Consider the following 27,227-nt stretch of genomic DNA (forward strand, 5'->3'; position numbering starts at 1 on the left):
ACTTTACCGAAAGAGCCATCTCCTCTCCCTGGGTTGGGCTGCAGGACGTGTTGATCACCTCCCTGATATGGGACCCTATCACACCTCCTCAAGCATTGCTTAGTTGATCTGCTTCCCTTTCTTCGTGCTAGGTGTGGTCAGCCTTCTTTGATGAGCAGTGACCAAGAGCATGGTTATACGTGTTTGGAAATTGACAGGAAAGAGAAGTCGTACAAACCATACCTGCAGCTCAGCAAGGTCTTATGTGGCTGGCGAGAGAGGGGTTGCTGGTGGGGTTCTTAGTCAGAGGCAGGGGCTGAAAACACACTCTTATGAGTGTTCTGAGATTGTCAGTGATTCTTCCACTGGGATCTTGACAGCAGCCCCCTTAACAACTAGACCATGGCTCTTTAGCTGGTGTTTATCATTCTGTTCCACTCTGTTTTGGTTTTCATTTCATTTTGTTTCAATTTGTTTGAAATAGAATCTTGCAATGCAGCCCTGGCTGGGCTGATGTTCACTGTGCCCTGACCTCATAGAAATCTCCTGTCTTGGCTTCCAAAATAATGAGATTACAGACACTTAACACTAGGTCTTTCTATTTAGGTTACCCTGCTTAAGGAAGAAAGATGCATGGGATAAGGGCTCACTTAGTACAACTCAAGCGATGTATTTCACATATACGCATGCAGGGTGTTTGTGATTCTCATATATGTATGTGTATGTAACTATAAATATTATTTCTACCTTTGGTGTTTGTTTTTGTCTTTTTTGCTGTGCGTGTGCATGTATACATGTGTGGGTAGGGGTATATCTATGTATGTGTGAATGAATATGCACATGTATATGCAGGTACATACATCCATGAGTGTGTGTAGGCCAGAGGAAGATGTCAGGTAGCCTGTTCTGTCATTCTCCACCTAACAAGGTCTCTCACAGAACCTAGAGCTAGGCTAAAAGCTAATACCAATCCTGTCTGCATGTGTGACCTGACCACTCCAAGCTCTTTACATGAGTTTGGGAATATGAACTCAGGTCCTCAAGCAGCATAATGCCTATCTGCTGAGTTATCTCTTTGTTCCTATTTAAGGAATTTTTTTTTGAGACAAGGTCTTATTATGTAGTCTAGCCTGACTTTTAAATTGGTATCCACCTTCCATATCCTCCCAAGTGCTGAAATTACAAGTGTGTGTGTTCTTTCTCTCTAGGATTACAAGTGTATACAATCATTCTCTCTCTCTCTCTCTCTCTCTCTCTCTCTCTCTCTCTCTCTCTCTCTCTCTCTCTCTCTCTCTCTCTCTCTCTCTCTCTCTCTCTCTCTCTCTCTGAACCAAGTCTCTTATTCATACAAGGCAAGCACTTCTGCTGCTGATCTAAGTCCCCAGCCAAACACCATTTGATCTACCAATACTAAATGTTCTAGGGATCTATCTCAGATCTCAAATGTCTGACAAAAAATTTTTAAATGATGGACAAAGTTTTCCTTGAGGCCTTAACTTATATTAGTGAAACACTAGGAGCAACTCACATATTCATCCCTTCGTGGTTAAGTTCAGTAAAGTAGGTGAATCCTTCAGTAGATGGCGGGGGTAGTAACAAAGGGGAATAAGAAACTCTTGCTAACAAAGTGTTGACTCGGACTCACTGTGGCCTGGAAAAACTGAGGTATAACCTAGTACACTTTTACCTAACAAAAACGTAAGACAGGAGCTTGAGAGATAGCTCACCAGTTAGGAGTGTTGGCTGATCTTCCAGAGTGTACAGGGTTTGATTCCTAGCTTCCATCTGCTGAACTCACAACCGTTTGTACCTCCAGTTCCAGGGGATCCAATTGCCACTGAGAGCATCAGGCATGCATGTGGTGCAGTGACAGACATGCAGTCAAAACACCCACACATGCAAAACTGAAAACATTATTTTAAAAAGAGGCACATGAGAGGTGTGTGTAGTGGAATCTACGTGTGTATGTTTTATTAGCATCTATTAATTACACATGAGTTTCATTATGTCTTTTTCTCTTTTTTTTTTTTGGTTTGTTTTGGTTTTGTTTGTTTTTGTTTTGCAAAACAAGGTTTCTCTGGGAAGCTTTGGAACCTGTCCTGGCACTTGCTCTGTAGACCAGGCTGTCCTCAAACTTGCAAAGATCCACCTGCCTCCCAAGTGCTGGGATTAAAGGCGTGTGCCACCACTGCCTGGCCATTATGACATTTTTATACGTGTATATTATGTACATTAAGTTCACGCCAACCTTGTTAATGTCTCTTGTCCAACTCTTCCTCCTATTGATCGGTTTTCTCTTCACCAGAGAACCTCCTTTCCACATTCCTGGCTTGGATATGCTTGGATGTGTGTATATGTCTGTAAGACTCATTAAGGCTGCATGGGGGAGGGGCTGTTGACAGGAGAATGGGTACTTCACCAGTGGCTATGTAAAGGGAATGTCTCTCCCTCCCCCGTTAACAACATGTAAAACCTCACGGAAAGGTGGGATCCCATTAGCCCCTCTCTCTCCCATGACACAGTGTTAGCAGGCTCCTGTTTACACAACACACACATTAAGTTTGTTATTATTCTGTGTGTGTTGACAAGAGGACAACTCTGGAGAGTTGGCTCCTCCTACACGGGATCTGGGGATTAAACTCAGGTTGTCAGGCCTGTGCAGCAAGTGTCATTAACCATTGAGCCATGTTGCTAGGACCTGTTTGTATCTTTTAAAGAAATGTTGACAGAATTAACCGAAGCGAATCAAAATTATTACCTACAGCATGAGGAAGAGAAGCAAGCCAGAGGATGTGCTTTATTATGCCGGCTCAGTTTTGGAAACACTCATTTGTCACATAACTTAAACTGTGATACGAAAGAGAATGTAGCTCGGCGGCAGAGCGCACACCTCGCACACACAGGGCCTAGCACGGAAAGCAAAAAGAAGAAAAATCAATCCCCAGACTTGAAAACGAGTGCTTTCTAGACCAACAGCTGTTTCTTTCCATGAGCCTTCCGCCTTGTTCTCCCTACAGGTACCTGGTGGAGGGGAGCTGTGGGATCCCACTTTACTGTGAAGAATTGCTGAAGAACCTCGACCACCACAGAGTTCTCCTTTTCCAACAAGCAGAGTCTGAGGAAGAGACCAATGTGACCTGGAATAACCTGTTCAGTAAGTGGCTTTCTCAGGACTACTCTGTCACTAGGTCTTTTTGCAGAGCAAGGTGGCAAGGATTGAGGCTAGCCCATAGAAGAGGGCTTCCGGAGTGTAAGAAAGCACTAGATCTGAGATCCTAAGAAGACGAAGGAAATCCAACTAACCTAGACTTCCAGGGCTGGGCTAAAGGATCCGCACCTCAGCCAGGCAGGAATGGTGCAAGCACTTAGGAGGCAGAGGCAATTGGATCTCTGAGTCCAAGGCCAGCCTGTCTACAGAGTGAGGCCCAGGACAGCCAGAGTGGTTACAAGAAACCCTGTCTTGAGATCCTCTCCCCCCCTCCAAAAAAAAGGGGGAATAAAAAAACAAACAAAACCCAAAAATATACACCAAGAACATGGGGAAATGTAAGGGCCGCATCAGGGTCTTTTTGAGCCCTTCATCTGGCTTTATCCTAACATGTTACTCTTTGCTTGTTAGCTCTTGCTCGCTCTTCCTGGTGTTTTGGTTAATTCCTTGGATATCTGTCACCATAGTTTTATGCACCAAGAGGCCTGGAAGCATGCATTACTCATGCTGATCACCCTCACAGATTATATTACACTGAAAGTCTTTAATAACTATACTGCTGTGAACTGTCTAGTACTGCTCGTGCTCACTGGTGGGCTGCTTTCCGCCTGGCAGCCTTTGGGCTCGTGACTTTCCTCTCCAGGAGATGAGGAACTTGGCTTTACTTACCAGTGCATTTGTACCTCACCCATTAAGTGTTATAGGAATAACTTGAGCAGTAAACATTTTGGAGCACGTTTGGGTAGACCAACATAGTAGGCATGTTTATTCAGAACCCTCACCATTTTAAATCTCCCCCTGGTTATAGCCATGTCCCCTTACAAGGCCAGTGGGCATACAAATGAGCACAGAGCTCTATGTACTACGTGTGATAGGATGGAGTCTAGGTTGTTGGGAACCCCATTTTTGTAAAGCTAAAAGTACTATGGAGACACCAATAGTACAATTCTTGTTTTGGAGGGTGGGAAAGGAACATAAAATAATTTGAGTTAATTTAGATTCTCATATATCAGTTTTATTTAAAATGAGATGTTCTAGAACATTTGGTGAACCACGATGTCTATTCAGCTTTTCTCACCTGAGTTTCTTCTCCAAGTTTTCAGGGAAATCAGACTTTTTGAAGACAGGAAAATGATTCTCAACTTTCCTGCCCTCTTGTCTCCCCATAGAGAATTCTGTTAGGCCGACAGAAGACACGCATTTTTATACTTTGGTATCTGAGGGACGTAAGGAAGTCTGTTACCTTGCAAGTGGTGTCAGGCTAAAGAACTTGTCCCCTCCAGCATCACTGAAAGGTAAAGGAGGTTGAACTTGCATTCATTTTTCAGTAGGTTTTACTTTTGCCTCATCTAGGATGGCTGCCTAAAGAAAGATGATAACCAAGCTCTTTGAGTACTTGCTTTTGCATTGCCCAGGTGGTAGGCAGGCTATACAGTGGATATGGTTTTTCTCCCTCTAGTTAGGAGACTCCTTCTCTTGGTACATGTTTTGGACTGAACAAATGCTTATTCAAATGCACAAAAGTGAAATATGAAGAGCTGGGGAGGTGGTAAGGCATTTGTTGTGCCAGGCTAGAGGAAGGACCTGAGTTCAATCCCTAGAACTCACCAGGCATGGTGGCACATAGTTTTAGCACCAGCACTGAGGGGGTAAAGATAGGAGGCTCACTGAGACTTAGGGTCTACCAGATTAGTTGAATTGGTGAGTATCAGGCTCCATGAAAAAAAGAAAAAAGACCTGTTACTTTTCTATTGCCATGACAAAACACCAGGGCCAAGGCAGTTCATTAAAGAAAACATTTAAACCTGGGCTCATATCTGTAGAAGGTTAGAGCCCATGACCATCACACAGAGGGGAACATGGCGGCAGGCAGACATGGTGCTGGAGCAGTAGCTGAGACCTTACGTCCTTATCCGTCAATGGGAGATAGAGAGAGCTATCTGGGAATGGTGTGGGCTTTTGAAAGCTCAAAGCCAACTCCCAGTGACACACCTCCTCCAACAAGGCCACACCTCCTAATCTTTCCCAAACAGTTCCACCAATAGAAGGCTAACATGTGAGCATTTGGGAGCCATTCTCATTCTAATACCATAAACCTCATCTCACAAAGTCAAATGACTGGGAATAGTGGTGTACACCTTTAATATCAGCACTTGAGAGGCAGAGGCAGGTGGAGCCTGGTCTACAAAGTGAGTTCTAGGACAACTATGGTTGCACAAAGAAACCCTGTCTCAAAAAAACAACAAAAAAGTAAGTAAGTAAGTAAGTAAGTAAGTAAGTAAGTAAGTAAGTAAGATGAGGAGTAATTGAGGAGGGCTCTCAATGTGGACTTCTAAGTGCACACACACAAACAAGCACATGTAAGTAAAAAAAATCTTTTTAAAAAAAGTCTCTAAGAAGGGGTCAGGGATGTGGCTTAGTGGTAGAGCAGGTTGTGAAGCAAGCTTGGGGGTGCTGGGTTTAGGCCCCAGAACACACATACCTCAAAAACAAAATCTAAAGACCAGGAACACATGAACTATGTCCAAGCTTAGATGAAGAGTTGGGATGGCACTCTGGGCTCTTCAGCCCTTACTAAAGCAATAGAGACGATAATGGGTGTCATGAGCAGAAATAAATCCCTTGAGCAGATATGGAGAGCCTTATGCTTACTCCTGAGGCAGATCCATGGAAAAGAAGAGTCAGTGAAGACAGAGGGGCAGCTGGAGAAGTCTTATTCATGTCATGTAGACAGACTATAGAAACTGCATCTTGTATGTTTCCAGTATGAGGGGTATCTATAAACTGGGTACTAAGCAATTATCTTTTTTGACTTTGCTTAGCTAGGTTTCTATAAACCAGAATCGTAGCTCTGGACAGTCATCTATCTCTAGAATGCATCTGATAATGATAGTGTCCCATTGTGGCTTTCCACATGCAGAAATCTCTCTGGTCCAGCTGGACAGCATGAGCCTTTCCCATCAGATGCTGGTGAGATGTGCTGCCATCATTGGCCTAACCTTCACCACAGAGCTGTTGTTTGAGATTCTCCCCTGCTGGAACATGAAGACCATGATTAAGGCCCTGGCCACCCTTGTGGAATCAAATATTTTTGATTGTTTCCGGAGTAGCAAAGATCTTCAACTAGCCCTAAAACAAAACGTGACCACACTTGAGGTGCATTATCGCTCTTTGTCCTTGAAGCCCAGCGAGGGGTTAGGTGAGTAGTACCTGGAGAACATTTGTCTTTCCCCCTTGGCTAAAGGCATGTCTAGATAAGAGAACTGGAGTGAAGAGGCAGAGCACTAACCTAGCATGCACAGTGTCCCAGGGTTCAAACCCCATCACCACAAAAAACAACCTACCAAAAATAAAATGTGTTAGGAAGGAGCGGTTGGATTGGTGCCTGCTGCCTGGCTGAAGAGTCCTTCCTTCTCCTTCTAGCTCGTGATGAAGAGGAACTCCGTGAGAAGGAAGGAGAGGTGATTGAGTGCCAGATCCTGCGCTTCTGCAGACCTATAATGCAGAAAACGGCCTATGAACTCTGGCTTAAGGACCAGAAAAAGGTCTTGCATTTGAAATGTGCCCGCTTTTTGGAGGCAAACGCCCATCGGTGCAACCACTGCAGAAACAGGGACTTCATTCCTTACCACCATTTCATAGTGGAAAGCCGACTCAACCCCTTGGATATGGATAAAGTCAAGAAGATGGCAAAGTCTCAAGGATATAAAAGTAAAATTTAATTCACTTCTAACCAATCCCAGCTCTTGCTTGGACGTTTTAGAGATTAAAATGTGTATGGATTGATTGGGTCAGGACCTTAAAGGCTCCAATACCCCCGGGGTTTGGGACACAAGCCATGCGACAGGTCCACGAGGCAGGAAAGAGCTGGCAGTGCAGCTGGAGTAGCGGAGTCCATCTCCCTGGGGCTTCCATACATCTGCAAACAAAGGGCAGCTGAGCCAAAATCAAAGTGTCTCCCAGCAAGGGATGGAAGCCAGTGAGGTGGCCCGTGGGTTAACTTCCACGATGTCCCCTGAGCCTTGAGGAGTCAAAACAGATGTCTCTGTTAGGGCTGAGCACGCCACAGCCACTTATGCTCGGTACTTTATCCAGCTTTGAGTCTCTGCTCAGTCATCACCTACTCAGACCTTGACCAAGACCGAGAGCAGCATTAAGCTATGGGTATAAGCAGAGCTACTTAGAAGGCATTTTGATACTTTGTCATTTTAGCAAAGCAACAACAATAGGTTATCCTATTACCTAAAATAAATGGAAATAGCCTATATTGTTGGGGGAGGGAACCTCTGGATCCTTGCTGACCATAGGAGATATCCCACACCTGGTTCTGGCATTTCTGCTTAACAACCTATGACTTGTGGTGGCAACATTTTCCATTCATACAAGGGTACTTCCCTTCAAACTATTTTAAAAATAATTAGCTAACAAAATAGTAGGTTTCCATGTGGCTTTTTCATATATACATCTTTAGTTTCAGTTAACTCTCTTCCCCCTTCAGTTCTCTCTCTGTCTCTCATTTCTGAGACAGGGTCTCATTATATAGCCCTGTTAGCCTGGAACTCACTACTTACACCAGGCTGGCCTTGAACTTCTGAGTGGTGGTGTTACAGTCATGTGCAGTCATACCCCAGCTCTGCCTTCCATTTTCAAGAGGGCGGGAAGAGGACAGATATCAGGGACTTTGAGATGGCTCAGAGGAGAGAGGCGACTACTGTCAACCTGGCAAATGAGTTTGATCCCTGGGACCTACATGAATCATAAAAAGGACCTGCTTCCCACAAGCTGTCCTCTGATGTCTTCAAGCACACTGTGGCGCATACACCCACTTACTCAAGTAAATAATGTAAAAGAAGAGGGTCCATCTTTAAGTTTGAAATCTTAGAGTCAAGTCTTCCAAGGACTTAGGCACACAGAAGATGGTTCATCAGTGGTAGGGCTCATTCCCCAGGGCAATGAGGTGTCAGAGAAATGTACCCAGTTGTCACCACCTGCTGACTACCATCACTTATCATCCTTGACGTTACAATTTTTTTTCAAAATTGAAAATATATTTATTACTATTACAAAACTAAACTGATTGTTGTACATACCTGTAATCCCAACACTTGGAACAAGGAGGCAGGAAGATCAGGAGTTCAAGGTCATCATTGGTTAGATAGCAAGTATAAAGCCAGCCTGGGCTCCAAGAGACCTTGTCTCAGAGAAAACGAAGTTAATACATGTGTAGAATGCTGCTGAAGTTAAAATCTGTACCAAGAAACCAAGACACAGTGAATGCCGCCATCTAAAATGAGATTCTAGATGGAGCTACACAGACTACAAAGGCTTGGTTAGCGTTCAAGGGGTAGGGTTCTTATGCAGTGTGCTAAGAATGTTGTCATAGCTCCACATGCAGGATGGTGGTCACACATGTCGGGGAATCTGTTCTGTAAGGACAAGAGCACAGAACCTTCAAATTTCATTTGATTAACTAAGAGTTCTCTTCAGGTGTGTGGAAGCTGAGGCAAGAGGATGGAGAATAGGGAGTAGGAGGCCTGCAGAGCTCAAGGACCACCTGGATTAGATAGTAAAACACTGTCCAAAACAAAGCAAAACAAACCTATGAAGTCATATTTTATTGCTAGGAGGCTGCCCTACCTCTGCCACTGGCAAATGCTCTGGGATAGGCTGCTTTCTTCTCCCCATGGGACTTTCCAACCTACTGAAGTCTCATTAGACGGAAGATGTCTAGTTCAAGACTTTATCTCCTTAAGTTAACCTTTAGAGTGCTTCATTAGAGTATCTGTGTTTTCTAGACCATGTAGGAAGAGTCAGCAGAGTACTTGCCTAGCATATTCAAAGCCCTGAGTTTGAATCTTAGCACTGCACTCCAGCAATTCCAATTCTTGGAAGAAGACGGGAGGATGCAAAGTTGAAGGTTATCCTTTTCTGGTGAGGGTTTCTGTCCTGCCCAGTTCCCACAGTCATTAAGTCCCAAAGAAATCACACAGAGTTCTACATTAACTATAAACTGATTGGCCCATTAGCTCAGACTTCTTATTAACTCTTTTTTTTTAAATATTTATTTATTTATTATATATACAGTGTTCTGTCTGTGTGTATGTCTGCAGGCCAGAAATGGGCACCAAACCCTACCACAGATGGTTGTGAGCCACCATGTGGCTGCCGGGAACTGAACTCAGGACCTCTGGAAGAGCAGACAATGCTCTTAACCACTGAGCCATCTCTCCAGCCCTTCTTATTAACTCTTATAACTTATATTAGCCCATTATTCTAGTATATGGTTAGCCACATGGCTCGGTACCTTTTTCAGTAAGGCAGTCACATCTTCCTTCTTCTGTGGATGGGTCACTACTGCAGAGGAATGGGCTTCCTCTTCCCAGAATTCGACTGTTCTCTTTGACCCGCCTCTACTTCCTGTCTGATTGTCTGCCTATACTTCCTGCCTGGCTACCAGCCAATCAGCATTTATTTAAAAATATGATTGACAGAATACAGACCATTCTCCCACAATCCTTGGTTACAAGTTGAGTTCAAGGGCAGCCTGGGATACATGAGGCCCCATCTCAAAACAACTTATATATGTATGTGTGTGTGTATGTATTTAAATTTCGATTTCTTTAGGACACATTAGTGTTACTTTATGATTGTTAAACTGTAGTTTTAATTATTGTAGGTTAAGTGGGTTAGGATAATGTTATCAGCTATAACAAACCAGCATTTCAGTGGGATCAGCACAATGGAATGGGACTTTATTTACCAGCCTTTGTAATAATCCACTAAGTTGGGTGGTGGTGGCACATGCCTTTAATCCCAGCACTCAGGAGACAGAGGTAGGTGGATCTTTCTGAGTTCGAGACCAGCCTGGTCTACAAGAACTAGTTCCAGGACAGGCTCCAAAGCTACAGAGAAACCCTGTCTCAAACAAACAAACAAACAAAAAAATCCACTAAAATTTTGACAAGTGGTCTGGCAGATAGCTACAGACTCAGGCTCCTCCTGGTTGGTGCTTTGCTTTCCTTTGGTTGTTCAGAACCAGCTACAATCCTGTCTAAGGAAAGAACAGGGTAAAAACCCATCTACTTCAGAAGTGACACCCATCACATATGATCTGATTCTACCAGAGAAAAGAACCACATGGCTTTTTCTAAGCTGAGGTGCCTGGGGTGGGGCGGTGATGGACTGGAAAATATGGTTCCTTGCTGGGAAAAGGGAATAAGAGTCTTTGGTGAATGGCAAACGTCTCATTTGCTCAATTATTTTCTAGCTGAAGAGGACGTCATCTTGTCTAAGTCAGAGCTCCATAAGAAATACAAATTCCCTGAGAACCTCAGGTATGCACGTATGGAGTTTTTAGGCGCAAGAACAGAAGCAGTGGTCATGAGATCACCCTTGGGGTCACTTCTGAGTCAGCTCTTTAGGCCTCTTAAGTACATAGGAAAACTGGTAGGGGCTGCCTGGTGCATCTGGTCAGTGAAAGCAACACTGGATCTTTGTTAGTCTTCAAAGATAATTTCATATTAAAATCTGTGCCGTGTCTGTAATCTACAGATGATCTACCTATTCTTATATTTAAACAGTGACATGGAAACAAAGGAAGCAATATTACATTTCTTTGACAACGTTATCATAAAGATGAGGTCGTCTCCAGAATACATCATTCCATCAGAATCATGCCGGTGTGAGGAGCTGCTCCAGATTGTCATCTTGCCACTGGCCCAACATTTTGTAGCGTTAGGAGAAAACAACAAAGCCCTGTACTACTTCCTAGAAACTGCATCTGCTTATCTCATCCTGGGTGACAACTATAAGGTAAGCTATTGTTCTACACCTCTTCCTCCTCCTCCTCTTCCACCCCTAAGACTCAGACACACAGCCAGAGTCCAGCTCCTGTGTGCTTTTGTACGACTTCATGTTGATCCCTGTTAGCAGCCCTTTCCTTAGAAAAAATCACATTGCTGAGAAGGGACGTGATCTCGGACTGAGAAAAGAGAGTTAGAGCAATTTCAAGTACCATCATTATTTTAGTCCGTGCTCTGCTGCTGTGAAGAGACTCCATGGCCACAGCAACTCTTATAAAGGAGAGCATTTAACTGGCGGCTTGCTTACAGGTTCAGGGGTTTAGTTCATTGTCATCATGTTGGGAAGCATGGTGGCACACAGACAGAAATATGATGCTCAAGAAGGAACTGAGAGTTCTATACCGAGATCTGCAGACAGCAGGAAAAGTGAGCCACTGGGCTTCTGAAACTCCAAAGCCCACCTCCAGTGACACACTTCCTCCAACAAGGCCACACCTACTCCAACAAGGCCACACCTCCTAAGAGTGCCACTCCCTAATGACCAAGTATTCAAATCCATGCGTCTACAGGAGTCATTTCTATTCAAACCACCACAATCATCATGCATCATGGCATGGGGGCATGTGCCTGTGATGCCAGTACTTGGAAGGTAGAGGCAGGACGATCAGGATCTAGTCAAGGCCAGATTCAGCTATATGGCAAGTTTATGGCCTCGCAAGATACACAAGACCCTGTTTTGAAAAAAAAAGTAATTAATAATTGATTTATTATTATTATTATATTAAAATATTATATAATTATAGCACTACAACCAAGCCAGGCATGGACAGTCACAAGCTTGAAATCAGCCTGAGCTACATAGCAAGTTCAATACCACCCTAGGTTACAAAGCAAATCTTTCATTAATTAATGAAATATTGGCCCTTTTGAAATTGTCCAGGGAAGAGAAAAATGGACTTACATGCATGATCTGGGTTCATTCTTAGAATAAATGTTTCATTTTCTTTTTTAAAAATTTATTTATTATGTTTACAACATTCTGCCTCCATGTATGCCTGTACGCCAGAGGAGGGCGCCAGATCTCATTACAGATGGTTGTGAGCCACCATGTGGTTGCTGGGAATTGAACTCAGGACCTCTGGAAGAGCAGCCAATGCTCTTAACCTCTGAGCCATCTCTCCAGCCCTAAATGTTTCATTTTCAACACAGTCCTGATAAGCAACTCCCCAGTGGTTTGTGCCTTGCTGTCCAACATCACTTTAGAGTACAGAAATATGTCTAGGATTCCTGGTTGATGGGAATTTGATTTTAGTCCTATAGCCCTCATGTTTGTTTCCCTGCAGCTTGGCTAAACCATCACACAGACAAACTTGAGACCACCAACATTAGTTAACACTCCCCTAGGAAAATTCTAAGTTTCCATGGCAACATGCCCCTGGAACTGAGGTAATTATATGTATATAATGAAACAAAAAAGAAGTGATTGCTAGATCTAGCAGCCAGAGGTAGACATGAAGCTAAAATACTCACCCAGCTTCTGTCTAGAGGCCCAGTATACCCAATGGGACCAGGCATGGGGATGGCCTGGGAATTGAAGTGGCTCCAGCTTCCCTTGCTTCCGTAGTAACTGATGTAATAGACCCTCTGTCATCACGTTTCTTCTCTTTGCTGGTTGGTTGCAGGCATACATGTATTTGGGTGAGGGAGAGCGGTTGCTGAAAACTCTGATGAATGAAGATTCTTGGAGCCAGGCCTTTGAATATGCTACATTTTATAGTCTCAAAGCCCAGGTAAGAAACCACTGGAGGCTTAAAGTTGGCAATCCACAGAAGGAGTAGAAGTCATCTGTGTGTATCCCATACTCTCCTTTCACCTGCTGGCACAGATCCTTGCCCAAGACTCTAGAACCCCAAGCTTCTTGACTCGCTATAACTTGATCTCTTTCCTGCCAAGTAGGCTGACATCTTTATGAAATGTCTTTGAAACAGTGCACATAAATGACTAAACATTGCCTTTATGATACACAGCTCAATGCCAAACCCTACTCTGCAGCCTTCCTTGTGCAGGCCCCCAATAAACATTTATTTTTAATACTATGTCAAAGAACAGGAAGATTCTGTTGCTTTTTAGACACGTACTCCTCCACATTTATTGTTGGAGCACACCGAGTCTAGAGCACACTGACTACAGTCGAACACAGAATGCTTTTCCTCCCTCTCTCCCCATCTCCCTTAGGTTTCTTTTAATATGGGGCAGATGGTACTTGCCAAGAAAATGCTGCGAAAGGCACTGAAACTTCTCGACCGAGTATTTCCAACCAACTTAATCACCCTGCTTTTCCAAACACACGTGGAAAAGAACAGATTCTCCCACTTGATGAACCAGCATCCCCAGGAGGGCTCGGTGCCAGGGTAAGGGAAGGAGCTGGGGAAAGTGGAGGGTCTCATTTCCGTTCCCCAGATGAGAAGAGTTTCCACACAGTGTAAGTCTCTTCTCATGGCGTGGTGCTCCCGTAGCTCGAACACTCGTGTTTGGTTTGATCACTTATAGGATGGTACGGAGGCAGATTCGGTAAGGGTTTGCTGGCCAGGGCCAGGGTCCCTAGAGCACTTCACAAACAGCCTTTGTCAAAGAGTTCCAGGTGATAAAATACGGGATCCTTCACAAAGTGGCCTTCGTCAGGGTTTCTATTGCTGTGAAGAGACGCCATGACCATGGTAACTCTTATCATGGAAACACATTTAATTGGGTGGCTTACATTTTCAGAGGTTCAGTCCATTATCATCATGGTGGGACATGGTGGTGTGCAGGAAGACATGGTGCTGGAGAAGGAGCTAAGAGCCCTACATCTTGACCCTCAGACAACAGGAAGTGAACTGAGACAATGGATGTGGCTTAAGCATACATGGAACCTCAAAGCCCACATCCACAGTGACACACTTCCCCCAACAAAGCCACACCTCCTAATAGTGCCACTCCCTATGAGCTTGGGGGGCAGTTAAATTCAAACTACCACACAAAGTGAGCACCAAGTCTCTTTCTTATTCAAACAATGACTCTCCTCTGGATCCAGAATCAGATATCGGAACCAGTGTCTGTTCCTTAGAACCTCAGCAGCAAGCATTCCCTCTTCCATGCATTACTAAGATACTTCAAAGAAGACTAGCAGGCCTTGAGGACATCTGCCAAAGGATAAACTTCCCCAGCCTTCTATGAACTTGATAAGGGTTACATTAGGGATGGGTGCTCATTAATTTAAAATGTCATTAATTTAAGATTTGGTCTACAAATGAACAACAAATAAAAAAGTGATTGAACGGCTGAAGATGTCTCAGCGGTTAAGGATGCTTACTGAATAACCATAAAGACTAGAGTCTGGATCTCAGTACACAAAAACTAAGCCATGTATTGGGGAGCATGGCAGCAAGCATGCGGCATGGCGGGAGGAACAGCTAAGAGCTCACATTGTGAACATGGCACCAAGACCAGCCCCTGGCAACATACGCCCCCCAGTAAGGTCACATCTTCTAAGCTTCCCCAACTAACTGGGGACTGAGAGTTCAGATGCCAGAGACTGTGAGGGACATTTGCATTCAAACTACTACACCATGTATCCCAAAAATGGTTGTAACTCCAGTTCTGAGGGATCTGATATGCTCTTATACACACGTGTAGGTGTGGGTATCACATGTACCTATAAATGTACAAAACAAATAGATAAACTACAATGAATATTTAGGAAGAAGATACCAGTGGGGCTGGGAGCTCATTTCTGTAATCTTGGCACTTGGGGGACAGGCAGGGGAGCGCATGAGTGCTTGGAACCAACCTGCTAAGTTTTTATGAAGCACATTTTCTTCCTTATAAAATGGAGACCATGATATCTATTTTGTGATGACATGGGGCTTTTTTAAAAAAAAAAAAAAAAAAAAAAATTCCTTTTATCTGTGTGAATGTTTCTCCTACACGTATGTCTGTGTATCCTGTGCATGTCTGGTGCCCACTAGGGTCAGACGACGGTGTCAGATCCACCGCAAATGTATTTCGGGCAGTTGTAAGTCATCACACGGTGCTAGGAATCGAACCCGGGTCCTCGGCAACCAGCGCTCCTCCCCATAAGAGTTTAGATAAAAACACCTGCTCTTGTCAGGTATCAGTAATTAAGCGAAACTGGCTAAAGGTACACGGATGCCAATCATCCCACTCGAGTCTCTAGGAAAGGAGGGGATGGCTTGACCCCATTTCACACAGAAGGTGAAATTCAAATCAAGTCGCCAATTCAATGTAACCTACTTAAGTGCTTCATAAAAGTGAATGTGGTCGTCAGTCGTGGGTCGGGCCTCCAGTTCAGGTAAGGGCTCTGGGGGGATGAGCAGGAGGGCACTGGGAGCTCGAACGCGCGAGCCCGGTGGTGATGAGGCCTTCTCTGTCCATCTGCCGTCCCATGACAGGAAGAAGCTGGCTCTACTTTACCTGCAGTCTGCGTGCTTCTCCTTACTGTGGAAGATCTATAGCTTGAATTTCTTTTTCCACTACAAGTACTACGGCCGGCTGGCAGTGATGATGCAAGTGAATGCCTCACTGGAAACTCAAAATTATTTCCAGGTACGTTGGTAGCTGCCCTTGAAACGGCTGATTCTCATTTAGAAAACCACAAACCTCCTAGCCAAACCCAGTGGGGAATTGGAAATCACACGGTCGTAGTGGAAGCCTCTCTGGCCGGTTGGTTTTGACAGCAGCTAACAAACACTTTGGCCCCAGATGACTCCATGGTCAGAAATCAATAAAGAGTCAAACAGCTTTTGCTTCTGCGAGTTGGAAATGATATTATAGGACACAACGTGAAAAAAAAACTTAAAATTCTTAGACAGCAGAAGAGAATATCAACATAATTAACATTTGCATTGAAAAACTACAGTTCTACAAACAGCAGCAAAATACAATGAGAAGTGGGGCACTGTATTAAGTTTTTGTAAATATCTTAATAATATTAATATATATTAATAATATCTTTTGCTTTATAGCACCACTGTGTTTTTTTGTCTTATTTTGTTTGTTTGTTTGAGACAGGGTTTCTTTGTATAGCCCTGGCTGTCCTGGAACTAGCTCTGTAGACCAGGCTGGCTTTGAACTCACCGAGATTCACCTACCTCTGCCTCCCAAGTGTTGGGATTAAAGGCGTGTGCCACCATGCATGGCTTGTGTGTCTTCTTTTGCTTGAGGAAGATTTATGTTTCTTTGAGACAGGCCTTTCTGTAGCCCAGGCTGCCTCCCAGTTTGCAGCGTCTTGAGTACCTGGATTACAGGTATGTGCCACTAGGCCTGCTTGGATTATTAGATGTTAATTTCATCTCCACTGAAGTTTAGTATCACATATGATGCTTCTGGAAAACTCAGTAGTATACTGCAGAGAATGTGAGCTGAAGAAGCTAAACGTAAAAGGATGTCTCTCTTTCAAAAGACGGAATCAAGCCACGGACAGTTTCAGACAACAGAAGGACCAGATGAGAACCCAGAAAGTAGTTTCCAGACCCCATCCATACTCAGTGGGACCACCAGCAAGCCACACAACTTTGAGTTTTCTTTCTGCCCCACAATCTGAAACAGTTGGACTCTGTTCTCTTGGTCCACACACAAGGAGTCAGACTGTTGCTGTTGTAAATTGTTCATTTGCCCTCTACCACGTGTGACCATGCTTCCTTTGAGGTGGCAGTTGGCATGTTCACACCAGGAATCTGGAACTTGCAAAGAACAACTTTGTGATTTAACAAGTACCTAGAGACTTGCCTTTGACAGAATTTGAGAACTTCCAGGAAAAAAACATCCTCCTGGAGAAAAGCCCTAAAAACCCTCCCCTGTACAATCACACCCCAACATATAATATTTGAATTATTAGATAATCTATTATTAGCCTATTCTCTTGTATTTTTTCAAAGCAGTTTATAAAATGAATTTTGTATTATGTATGCACATATGAGAGCATGTATATACGTGTGTGTGTATGTGTGTGTGCGCGCGCGCGTGTGTGTGTGTGTGTGTGTGTGAACTGATTCTTCAGGAGGAATTCTTTTGTCCTTGGCTTTCTCTAAGCATTTATATTCTGAGGCAACTTTCTCATTTTAAAGATTTGATTAAAGAGTAAGCAACTTCTCAAGTCTCCAATTATGTTTTAAATTAGTCTTTCCTTTATCAAACTAACCAAACCATTACAACCTTTCTTATGCATTATAAAAGTGATGCATAAGAAGGGATAATTCTCTCTCAAATGCTTCCTCTGCCTTAACATGACTACCTTCTGTGTAGACCTGATTTCACCTGCTCTGTTTTGTGCTGTGCAGCCATTTATCCACACAGGTAAACTATTGTTTTTATTTTTCATATGAATTAAAATGTTCATATTTCATTTGGTGAATGTTTAGAAGCAAGACCACAAGGCTTATTCTGGAAGGCCCAGGAAGTAGGTGGCAGACGCCTAATTTGACTTCTGCACCTAAGCCACTGGCCCCATGGCTAGCTGCAGTCCACGTGTAGTGAACAGAGTTTCCTGGTAGCACTGATCAGGGCTTTCACCTCAGGATTCTTTCTCAGTCTCCCGCCTTCTCTCTCTGTTACTGACCTTCTAGATCATCAAGGCTTTTCTGGACTATTCATTGTACCACCATTTGGCTGGATACGAGGGCGTGTGGTTCAGATATGAAATCCTGGTCATGGAGCAGCTCTTGAACCTCCCCACGAAAGACGATACCATCGAAATCATAGCTTATGTGGCTGACACACTGGGCCATATCAAGTTCTTAATGGGCCATCTGGACTTGGCCATTGAGTTAGGTAAATGCTAGCGAGGTAAGAAAGGGCATAAAATTACATGCAATAACCTCAAACGCATCACCACTGCTTTCTTCCTAGGTTCCCGAGCCCATAAGATGTGGTCTCTTCTCCAGAATCCCAACAAGCACCACATGGTTCTCTGCAGACTGGTTAAATCTCTCTTCTTGAAAAGCAGGTATTTTTCCTAAAGCGTTTTCCAAAGTTAGGATTCTCCTTTCCTTTCTGTTTCTGTGACAGAACACTACCCCCAAAACAGAGGGGGTTGTGCTGGTGTTTATCCTAGCTGACACTTCCAGGTCACAGTCCATCGCTGAGGAAATTCGGGGCAGGAGCTGAAGCAGGAGCCTGAGCAGAAACCATGGCTTCTTGCTGGCTTGCTCTTTTTTCCCCCCCTTTCTACCAGTCCAAGATCAGCTAGCTTTTAGAATCAGAAATCGTATCTCCCCGAGTAGGCCAGGCCCTCCAGCATCAATTAATAATCAGGACAAGCCCCGACAGACATGGCCACAGGCCCATGTGATCTAGGCAGTTCCTCAATCAGGAAGCCTTTCTCTCTGATGACTCCAGGTTATCTGGATGACAAAACAAACAGGACAAGCAGCGGGCAGGCAGCTGTTTGGGAGTTCTGGCTTATTTCACCCTGATCATAGCATAGGAAAGGGAGCACAGTTTATGGCAAGATAATGTATAACTGTCACCTTTCACCTATTAATATTACATCACTTCCTCCCACACATGTAGTGATGAGGCGAGCAGGCCTGCTTTTCGTCCCGCCCGGCTCCCGCACGGCTAGCTTTACCCGAAATAATTACACGGAAACTGTATTCTTTTAAACACTGCCTGGCCCATTAGTTCTAACCTCTTATTGGCTAACTCTTACATATTCTTTTAGCCCATTATCTAATAAACTGTGTATCACCATGGGGTCATGGCTTACCAAGAAGATTCTAACCCACGTCCATATTGGGCTTCATGGAGTCTGCCTGACTCTGCTTTCTTTCTCCCAGCATTCTTTGGGGTCTACTCCACCTATCTAAGCTGCTGTCCTATCAAAAGGCCAAGGCAGTCTCTCTATTAACCAATGAAAGTAACACATAGACAGAAGACCCTCCCACATGACACACACATACTGTTAATTTTTTTTTCTTTTTTTTGGTTTGTTTTGGTTTTTTGAGACAAGGTTTTTCTGTGTAGCCCTGGCTATAGACCAGGCTGACCCTAAACTCATAGCAATCTGTTGTAGGATATTTTACTCTTTTGACTTTTTTGAGGGGCCTACCACCCAGCTCCCAGATAAATCACACACAGGGGCCTTATTCTTAGTTATGAATGCCTGGCCTTACCTTGGCTTGTTTCTTACCAGTTTTTCTCATCAACCTGTCTACCTTTTGCCTCTGGACTTTTTCCTTTCTCTATATCTGTATACCTTTTTTTTTTTTTTTTTTTTTTTTTGGTTTTTCTAGACAGGGTTTTTCTGTAACTTTGGAGCCTGTCCTGGAACTAGCTCTTATAGACCAGACTGGCCTTGAACTCAGAGATCCACCTGCCTCTGCCTCCCGAGTGCTAGGATTAAAGGCATATGCCACCACCGCCCAGCATATTTCTGTATACCTTTCTTTGCTTCTTTCTCCGTGGCTTGCTGTATAGCTGGGTGGCTGGCCCCCTGATGTCCTCTTCTTCTTTTTCTCTTACTGTTCCTTGCTCTCTTCCACTCAGATTTATACTCTGCCTGCCAGCCCTGCCTATCCTTGCTCCTACCTTGCTATTGGCCATTCATCTCTTTATTAGGACAATCAGGTGTTTTAGACAGGCACAGTAATACAGGTTCACAGAGTTAAACAAATGCAGCATAAACAAAAGTTACACACCTGAAAACGATATTCCCCAACAACAATTCATCTACTTCTGCCTTCTCTCCCCACAATGCTGGAATTAAAGTTGTGCACCACCACACCTGGCTCTTTTAAACTCTTAATGAAGTTCATTAAATTCTTTTAAGGGAGTTATTTTCTGTTCAACTCTGAACTGGTTGCTTTAGCCAGGAACAGAAGGGCAATCAATTATACCTATTGTAAGAATTAGGCCTCCAACCCTGTCAAGGCCAGGGGAATTAAAAAAGCATTGTACATGCCCAAAGAACAGCAACAAAGACTTGAAGATCCTGGCCAGTTTGGCCTGACTCTAATCCCCCAGGTATGAAAGAGCCCTAAAAGAACAATTTGGGGTGGGGGATCCAGTTAGAGACTTAGCTTCTAGTTCTGAGCAAAGGAAGGTTTGAAGTCTATTTTTTGTTTGTTCATTTTGTTTTGTTTTGTTTTTCGAGAGAGGATTTCTCTGTGCAACAGTGCTGACTGTCCTAGAACTCATTCAGTAGACCAGGCTGGTCTCAAACTCAGATTTGCCTACCTCTGCCTCCCGAGTACTAGGATTAAAGGTATATGTCACCACCACCACCCCCAGCTGAAGTCTGTTTAAGAGTTGTATTTGTTTCTGAATTACTGTTTATGATCAAGACTAACCTAGGCCTGGACCCAACTCGACCCTTTGCTCTCACTGCTTTTTAACCCCACCCAGATACAAGCATTTGGTCCAGGTCCTCGGATGGCTGTGGGACCTCTCTGTAACAGAGGAGCACATCTTCAGCAAGGCATTTTTCTATTTTGTCTGTCTGGACATCATGCTTTATTCTGGTAAGCATGGGATTTATTCTGGCTTTTGGAATGAAAAGAAATTGGGGTGGATCCCCTAGCTGGAATGGTGAAGCAGCCCTAAGGGGTTTGGGGCCACCTCGTTAGTGTTCAGGGATGGAGAAAGCCTGGTGATGTGACTCAAGGAGCTATTTAGCAATTAAAGAAAGCAGTAAACACCGGGTGGGGTGGTGCACATCTTTAACCGCAATACTCAGGAGGTAAAGGCAGGCAGATCTCTGAGAGTTTGAGGCCAGCCTGGTCTACACGTGAGTTCCAGGACAGCCAGGGCTACATAGTGAGACTGTCTCGAAGAGGGGTGGGGAGGCGTGCTTGGGGGTGAGGTGGGGTTGGGGGGGACAGTGACAAAATAAAATCTGGAGATAAACTTGTAGGTCTGAGCTGTCAGATCGATTTCTGAATGAGTGTAGTCATGGGAACTGTTTTTACAATGTGCCTTTTACTAGGAGCATTCAGCGTTCACAGGATTTTCCTAAGGCTTCATGTTGACAAGCATGCCCAACACATGGCCTATAGGCTACATACCTATGAGTGTGGCCTGTCCTTGTTTGGTCTCTGTTGCTGTGATGAAATACCATGAGCCCATGAGCAGCAGCAACTTGAGGAGTGTAGAAGGAGCTGCAGGCAGGCCTGCTTTTCATCCCACCCAGCTCCTGCATGGCTAGCTTAGCCCCAGAATAATTACATAGAAACTGTATTCATTTAAACACTGCCTGGCCCATTATATCTAGCCTCTTCTTGGCTAACTCTCATATCTTGATTAACCCATTTCTGTTAATGTGTGTAATTAATCAATGAAAGCAACATATAGAAAGAAGACCCACCTACATCATTTCCCCTTTTTCTGTTTAAAAAAAGAAAGGCTTTCACTTTAACATAGTAAAATTACATATAACAAAACAGTTATCAAGCAAGAATTACAGTTACAATATTTAGATCTATTTTATCTTTTATCATAACTAAGGAAAACTAAAACTATGACTATCCATTCTTCAACTCCATCAAAGACTCCAGAAGGATATAATATTACCTAATTAAACAAGAAATAAGCAACTTTCAAAACTCTAGAAATGACAGAGACATCTCGCTGTCTGGACAGTCACGCAAAGTTTCTCTGTACTGTTGGGGCATCCATCTTCAGTCTACAGGCCCCTAGTATCCCGCAAACATTTCCATGAAGCAGGAAAATTCAAAGACAGTCACTTTTTGCCATGTCCTGCAGAATGTCTTGTAGACTCTTTCATAAATCAGAAACCCCAAAAGACTACCTCACCTTTAGGCAAGTTCAGCAGTCCTCTCTCTGCAGGTTCTTCCTGTCCAGTTTATGCATCAGTCCAGGCAAGAGCAGTTTCTTGCCCAAATAGCTATCAAACTCCATAAGGAGCCTCTTCGGTGCCCATCTTCCTCTTGAAATAGCTGGTGCTGCCAGGAGCAGACGTGTCTCATTGTCATGAAAAGCCCTAAATTATTAAAACATTAAATGTCATATTTTGTAGTCTTTGAAAGATATGAAGAATGCCTATCTAACTGAAATATATCTCTATATATCTAGAAAATTTAACTAACATGACTACAAGCTTGACTAGTATTGATGATTATCCATTAATAACCTATATTTCCTAATTATACATTACATTTTTAAAATGAAATACACAATCAAAATACCTTAATATTAGAAATACATATACATATAACAAAGCTGACCTTAAATTATATCAATGAAGCAAAATTTATATCAATGTAAATTATTCATATCTATGTCATATCCCCCTTTTAATGTAAAAAAATTTATAAACAATATCTGGGAATATGGACGAAATTATTTCTCTCCAAAATTCTTCCTGCTGTATAGGGCGCTGTTAATCAGGTCTTTCATGGTATATCCTGTTTGTCAGGTTCATCTCAGTCAGCAGTTGAGTGAAGTAATTTTTTGAGGGTGTTCACAGCAACCTTTCAGGAGGGCGTGGTCTATCATACCATATTGGTCTAGAAGCAATCCACAGGGTCTCATCCTCTGTGAAAACAAAAGAAGAAACTCTTTTCCAAAGCATGATATCCTTAGATCCAAATTCTGAAGATACCTTTAGAACATATATGCAGGTTCAGCTTAGCAGCCCATTTAATGAGATTTTTTTTGTACTTAGCTCCTTCATAGTCAAAAAATTCAAAGAAAACACAATAATACAAAGAATCCAGACTCTCTGTGAGTTTTCCATTTTTATGTGGCTTATTTTTACTCTATCACTTTATTCTGTCTCTTTAAAGACTTTGCCCTTTTTTTAAACCATTAACTTTGTTCTCTATATTCTTTTTCTTCTCTCTCCCAAGCCTATGTACACTCACCCAACACTGTGACCCATTTAGAGGTCTTTTATGTCTGAATCCGTCCTGTTGTGAATCTGTAATTCTTTACTGTCCAGGAGCACTTCTTAAAATGCTAAGCGCTTCTTAAAAACTTAACTTGTGCCATGTAAGGGTAATACTGTACTGCCTGTTTCCTGCCCAGTCTAAACCTTAACTGCACTGTTATTATAATTACAATAGTTCCTGCCTGAGTTCAGCACAGTTCATCATGGCAGAGCATTCCTGCCTCAGAGCCATTTGGTGTCCCTGAGCTGCGCACAGTTCCAGGCACACAGCAAGTCCACATTGCCATCAAGCAAGCTGTAGCAGTTTAACTCTGAGAATGAGCTTTTAATCTGAGTTACATCCAAATCTGCCACGCTGAGCACTGCGCTGCCTGGAAACACCTCTCAGTATGGTGGCAGAAATCCGCCATGCTCTCCCGCTTGCCTAAGCCTGATCCCACAGTCTGCCCAGGCAGGGAGCGCCGAGCCATTGGCATGGTCTCAGAGTACTTTCTTCCTGATCCCGAGCAGGAACACAAACATCCAGTCTCATAAAAGCCATTGGAGTTTGCACTGGCGGCGCAGCCCAGGAAGCTGCGTTTGAAAATGGTGCAGCTTTTTTCTTGCTGAGGCTGAGTCAGAAAAATTTCTCTGCAGCACATTCTAGCAAAAGCAAAAGGCTGTGTTAAACTCTCTTTTTTTTAAAGCCCTCTCAGGTTTTTAAGTGGATATTACAATATATTGTAATGGAGTTGCAGTCCATTATTAAGGCAAGTCAGGGCAGGAACTCAGGGTAGGAACCTGGAAGCAGGAACTGAAGCACCATGGAGTATGGCTGCTCACTGACTTGTTCTTCTGGGTTGCTTAGCCTGTTTTCTTATACAGCCCAGGACCACCTGCCACAATGGCTGGGCAGGACCCTCCCATGTCAGTGCCTACAGGACTGAAGGAGGCGTATCCTCAATTGAGGTCCCTTTCCTAGATGACTCTAGTTTATGTCAAGTTGGAAAAACAAAACAAAACAAAACAAAACAAAACCCAGCACATGGCCCAACACAGAATTGTGAATTTACTTAAAACTTCATGAGATCATTTTTGTAACTTGGTTGCATGATTCTCAAGCATGAACATCGTCGGTGATAGCGTGCTACTTTGTTAAAGTGTTTGCATGCCTACAGTGGTTGGCCTGTTGAGTATGACAGTTACAGGCATTAGTCCCTGATGGTAATGTCAACACAACGCAGCGCTCGCCTCAAAGAGGATCAGAGTCTATTCTGGAGCCAAATACGAGCGATGATGGCCCAGGAACACAATTCCATGTTCTAACATGGAACCAGTTCCGTGAACTCTTTTATAACAATATCACAAGGAAAGTCATAAATCAAGGTGCTTTTCAAATACACAGGTGGGAACATCAGAGGGACCCATTACAGTAAAGTAGATGAATCTCAGCCACAGGCCTCAGATGTCTGAAGACACCCCCAGCTTTAAGGCTAAGTTGGTAGAAGATAGTGGTCTGCTAAGTTAAAAACATTTCAAAAGGTTTTCGTATGTCAGTCACAGATTATTGGGCCCAACACAAAAGTGGGCAAGGAATGACTATTTAAGATGCTAAAGATAGTCCAAGATCAAATGTACCTGCAACATCCTAACTCTCTATATCACTGAAGCTCTCCAGTCAGTCTCTGCAGACATCTTATTTCCAGGAACCCTCAATCACAGTGATTTGGAAAACAAGTTCTTTCCTCTAAATAGCAATGAGTAGGTGGCCCCCACGTTAAACCAGAGGGACCAATCCAGAGTCTGTTCTCCACACACAATTCACAATGGGGAGACACATGTTGCTACTAGTAAGGGACCTATGGGTGAAAAAAAACCTGAGGATTCCTGGACTACCAGGACTTTTTATAGCTGGGCACGGTCTCTTCTATGGAATCGGGCTGTGTATCCATAAGAATTCAGAATACAGCCAAGATTTTGACAAATACGGGCTAATGCAGCAATGTGATTGCTGAGACCCACAGGATCCTTTGAATCCTAAAATGATCAGATACTATGTTCCCTGCAGTGGGAAATTCTATTGGGGACTAAAGACCAGAAAGACACACACACACACACACACACACACACTCCACCATGCCATGCTACTGCAAGACACTCTGCTTCTCTCTCCTCTAGGCTTCATTTACAGAACATTTGAGGAATGCTTGGAATTCATAGACCACAACGAAGACAACAGAATCCTCAAGTTCCAGAGTGGTCTCCTCCTGGGTCTTTACTCCTGCATAGCGGTCTGGTAACAATATGTTGCATACCATTTTGTTTCTAAAGTGAAAAAGTTAAATCCCAAAGAACAGTTCAGTGAAATACTTTAAAAGAAAGAAAGCACATTGACCGTTTGCATCTGAGACAGTTTAAAGGTGCCAGGGACTATTCATGGAGTAGGCCTCACGAGGGACCCGCTAGAAACCTTCAGCTAAGGACAGAAAAGTAGTTCTCACTCTTGTCTCAATGGCAGAGCAATACAGAGCTTTCGGCACAGCCGGGAGTTTTGTGTCTGTGGGTTCGTGAACCTAGGAGAGAAGCTATGAGGTTTGGGGGAGAGCTGGGGCTGTCCCCAGCATGTGGAGGCTAGTCATTATTCCTGACACGGTAAGTGTGACAGCTGTTTACACAGGTTAGGCTGCAGTCGCTATTATCAGGAATCTAGCGACGCTGCAGGAAGATGTGCATGGCATTTGTGAATGCTGCACCATTTGATGGAAGAGTTTTGAGCATCTGTGGGGCTGAGGGCATCCTGGCACTGGGGGGGGGCTACTGAAGGACAACTGGACCAGTTTCTAAGGAGTGTTATGGTTCGGGCACATGAAGAAATAGCGCCAGTTGCCCACATATATCTGCCCAGATCTAAACAGATGGAAAAACGTTATTTTGAGGTAGTGACGTTGGAGGATATGGGCTATATAATATCTGCAGGGAATAACACTAAGGCTCCAGTATTAGACCTAACTACTCTGCAGCAGGACATTGTAGAAACCGTGGGTTTCCCCATCAAGGAAGGCCTCATCCTGTCCGATGGCGGAGAAACTCAATGCCGTGTTCCCTGTCAGCTTAACTGGTTCTTACGATGGAGATGGCATAGGTACTGAGCAGGGCTTATCTCAGTCGCTCCCAAATCACTAACCAAGTCACCCCTTATTGGAGAAGTGAGAGGAACAGGGAAATAAGCCCAGACCTTTGGCCCCGCTGGAGTCTCTCACAGAGAACAGTCAGGCAAGAAGCACTGTATTAGCTTGATAAGCCTGAAGCTGGGGCCATACCTTCAGAATGAGATAAACAGTACAGCCTCAAGGTAAATCAGGAAAAAAACAAATTCCGTGTTACCTCCTAGACTGAGACCCTGTAATGGTAAAAATAAAATGCTGCAGGTCCCGGAGTGGCGGCAGAGGGCAGTGGGCCATGAGACCACGGCAGGCCACGAAGGCAACCAGTCCCAGGCAGGGAGCCGCATGGTGGGTGAGAGACCAAGACGGATAGGCACTCCATGCAGAGTGAAGTTGGATATTTATTTAGTGGGTTATGGAAGGGAAGGAGAGAAGGGGGAAGAGCAGAGAGAGAGAGAGAGAGAAACAGAGAGGGGGAGGGGAGAGGTGGGGAAAAGAGAGAGAGGCAGAAGTTGCCTCTTTGGGAGAGAGACAGAAAGATCTCAGACTGGAAAGCGGAAGGAACATCTGCCTGCCTCTGGGGTGGAGGGAGTGGGCAGGGCCTGTCTCTTTCAGGGACAGGACAGACCTTACAGACCCCCACCCTCTTTTCCATATCACGTCATACACAGCCTTGTCTAGTATGACTCATCAAAAGTTTTGTCGTGAAATTAGAGCAACTCCATACTGAAGTCGAATGACTTTTGATTAAAAAAACATATTTGAAAGCGAGCATAGTGGTTCACTCCTATGCTCCCACTACGTGGGAGGCAGAGGCAGAAGGATCAAGAGTTCAGAGGGAGTTGAAGACTAGCCTAGGCTACATGAGATCATGCTTTAAACACAAAATTAAATTACATAGGAGAACTTAACATCCAGAAAATTACCTGTTATGCCCAGATTGTGGGGAACACCCCCGAAAGATCACCATGGAGACCAAATCCATATGCAAAAGCAAAGAGTGTTTATTCAAGTTCGAGCCTGGACTCTCCATCTGTTGGATGCAGCAGTTGAGAGCCAAGTGCCCAGCCCAGGCAGAGTAGGGTTTTTTTTTTTTTTTTTTTTTTTTTTTTTTATCATAACAGACTTTCACTTCCTTCTTAGGCTTTGCAGCAGTTATATTTTGTTGTTGAGATTTCCATAATGTGGTC

General features: G+C 43.8%; 1 protein-coding gene across 1 annotated transcript in view; it reads left to right on the forward strand.

Annotated features, from left to right (window-relative positions):
• Positions 1-27,227, forward strand: part of Adcy10 (adenylate cyclase 10) — a 67,575-nt gene that overhangs the window by 33,404 nt on the left and 6,944 nt on the right. Inside the window, exons 17-29 of the mRNA XM_050158351.1 lie at positions 2,997-3,133; positions 4,357-4,482; positions 6,108-6,386; positions 6,611-6,898; positions 10,455-10,521; positions 10,768-10,999; positions 12,672-12,779; positions 13,225-13,400; positions 15,441-15,594; positions 17,613-17,817; positions 17,896-17,992; positions 20,392-20,507; positions 25,052-25,164. Of these exons, the coding sequence (XP_050014308.1) occupies positions 2,997-3,133; positions 4,357-4,482; positions 6,108-6,386; positions 6,611-6,898; positions 10,455-10,521; positions 10,768-10,999; positions 12,672-12,779; positions 13,225-13,400; positions 15,441-15,594; positions 17,613-17,817; positions 17,896-17,992; positions 20,392-20,507; positions 25,052-25,164 (2,098 nt within the window). The remainder of the gene's footprint in view (positions 1-2,996; positions 3,134-4,356; positions 4,483-6,107; positions 6,387-6,610; positions 6,899-10,454; positions 10,522-10,767; positions 11,000-12,671; positions 12,780-13,224; positions 13,401-15,440; positions 15,595-17,612; positions 17,818-17,895; positions 17,993-20,391; positions 20,508-25,051; positions 25,165-27,227) is intronic.

Source organism: Alexandromys fortis, unplaced genomic scaffold (genome assembly GCF_014885135.2).
Source record: "Alexandromys fortis isolate MF-2015 unplaced genomic scaffold, M_Fortis_MF-2015_v1.1 scaffold_97, whole genome shotgun sequence".
NCBI classification, from domain to species: Eukaryota; Metazoa; Chordata; class Mammalia; order Rodentia; family Cricetidae; genus Alexandromys; species Alexandromys fortis.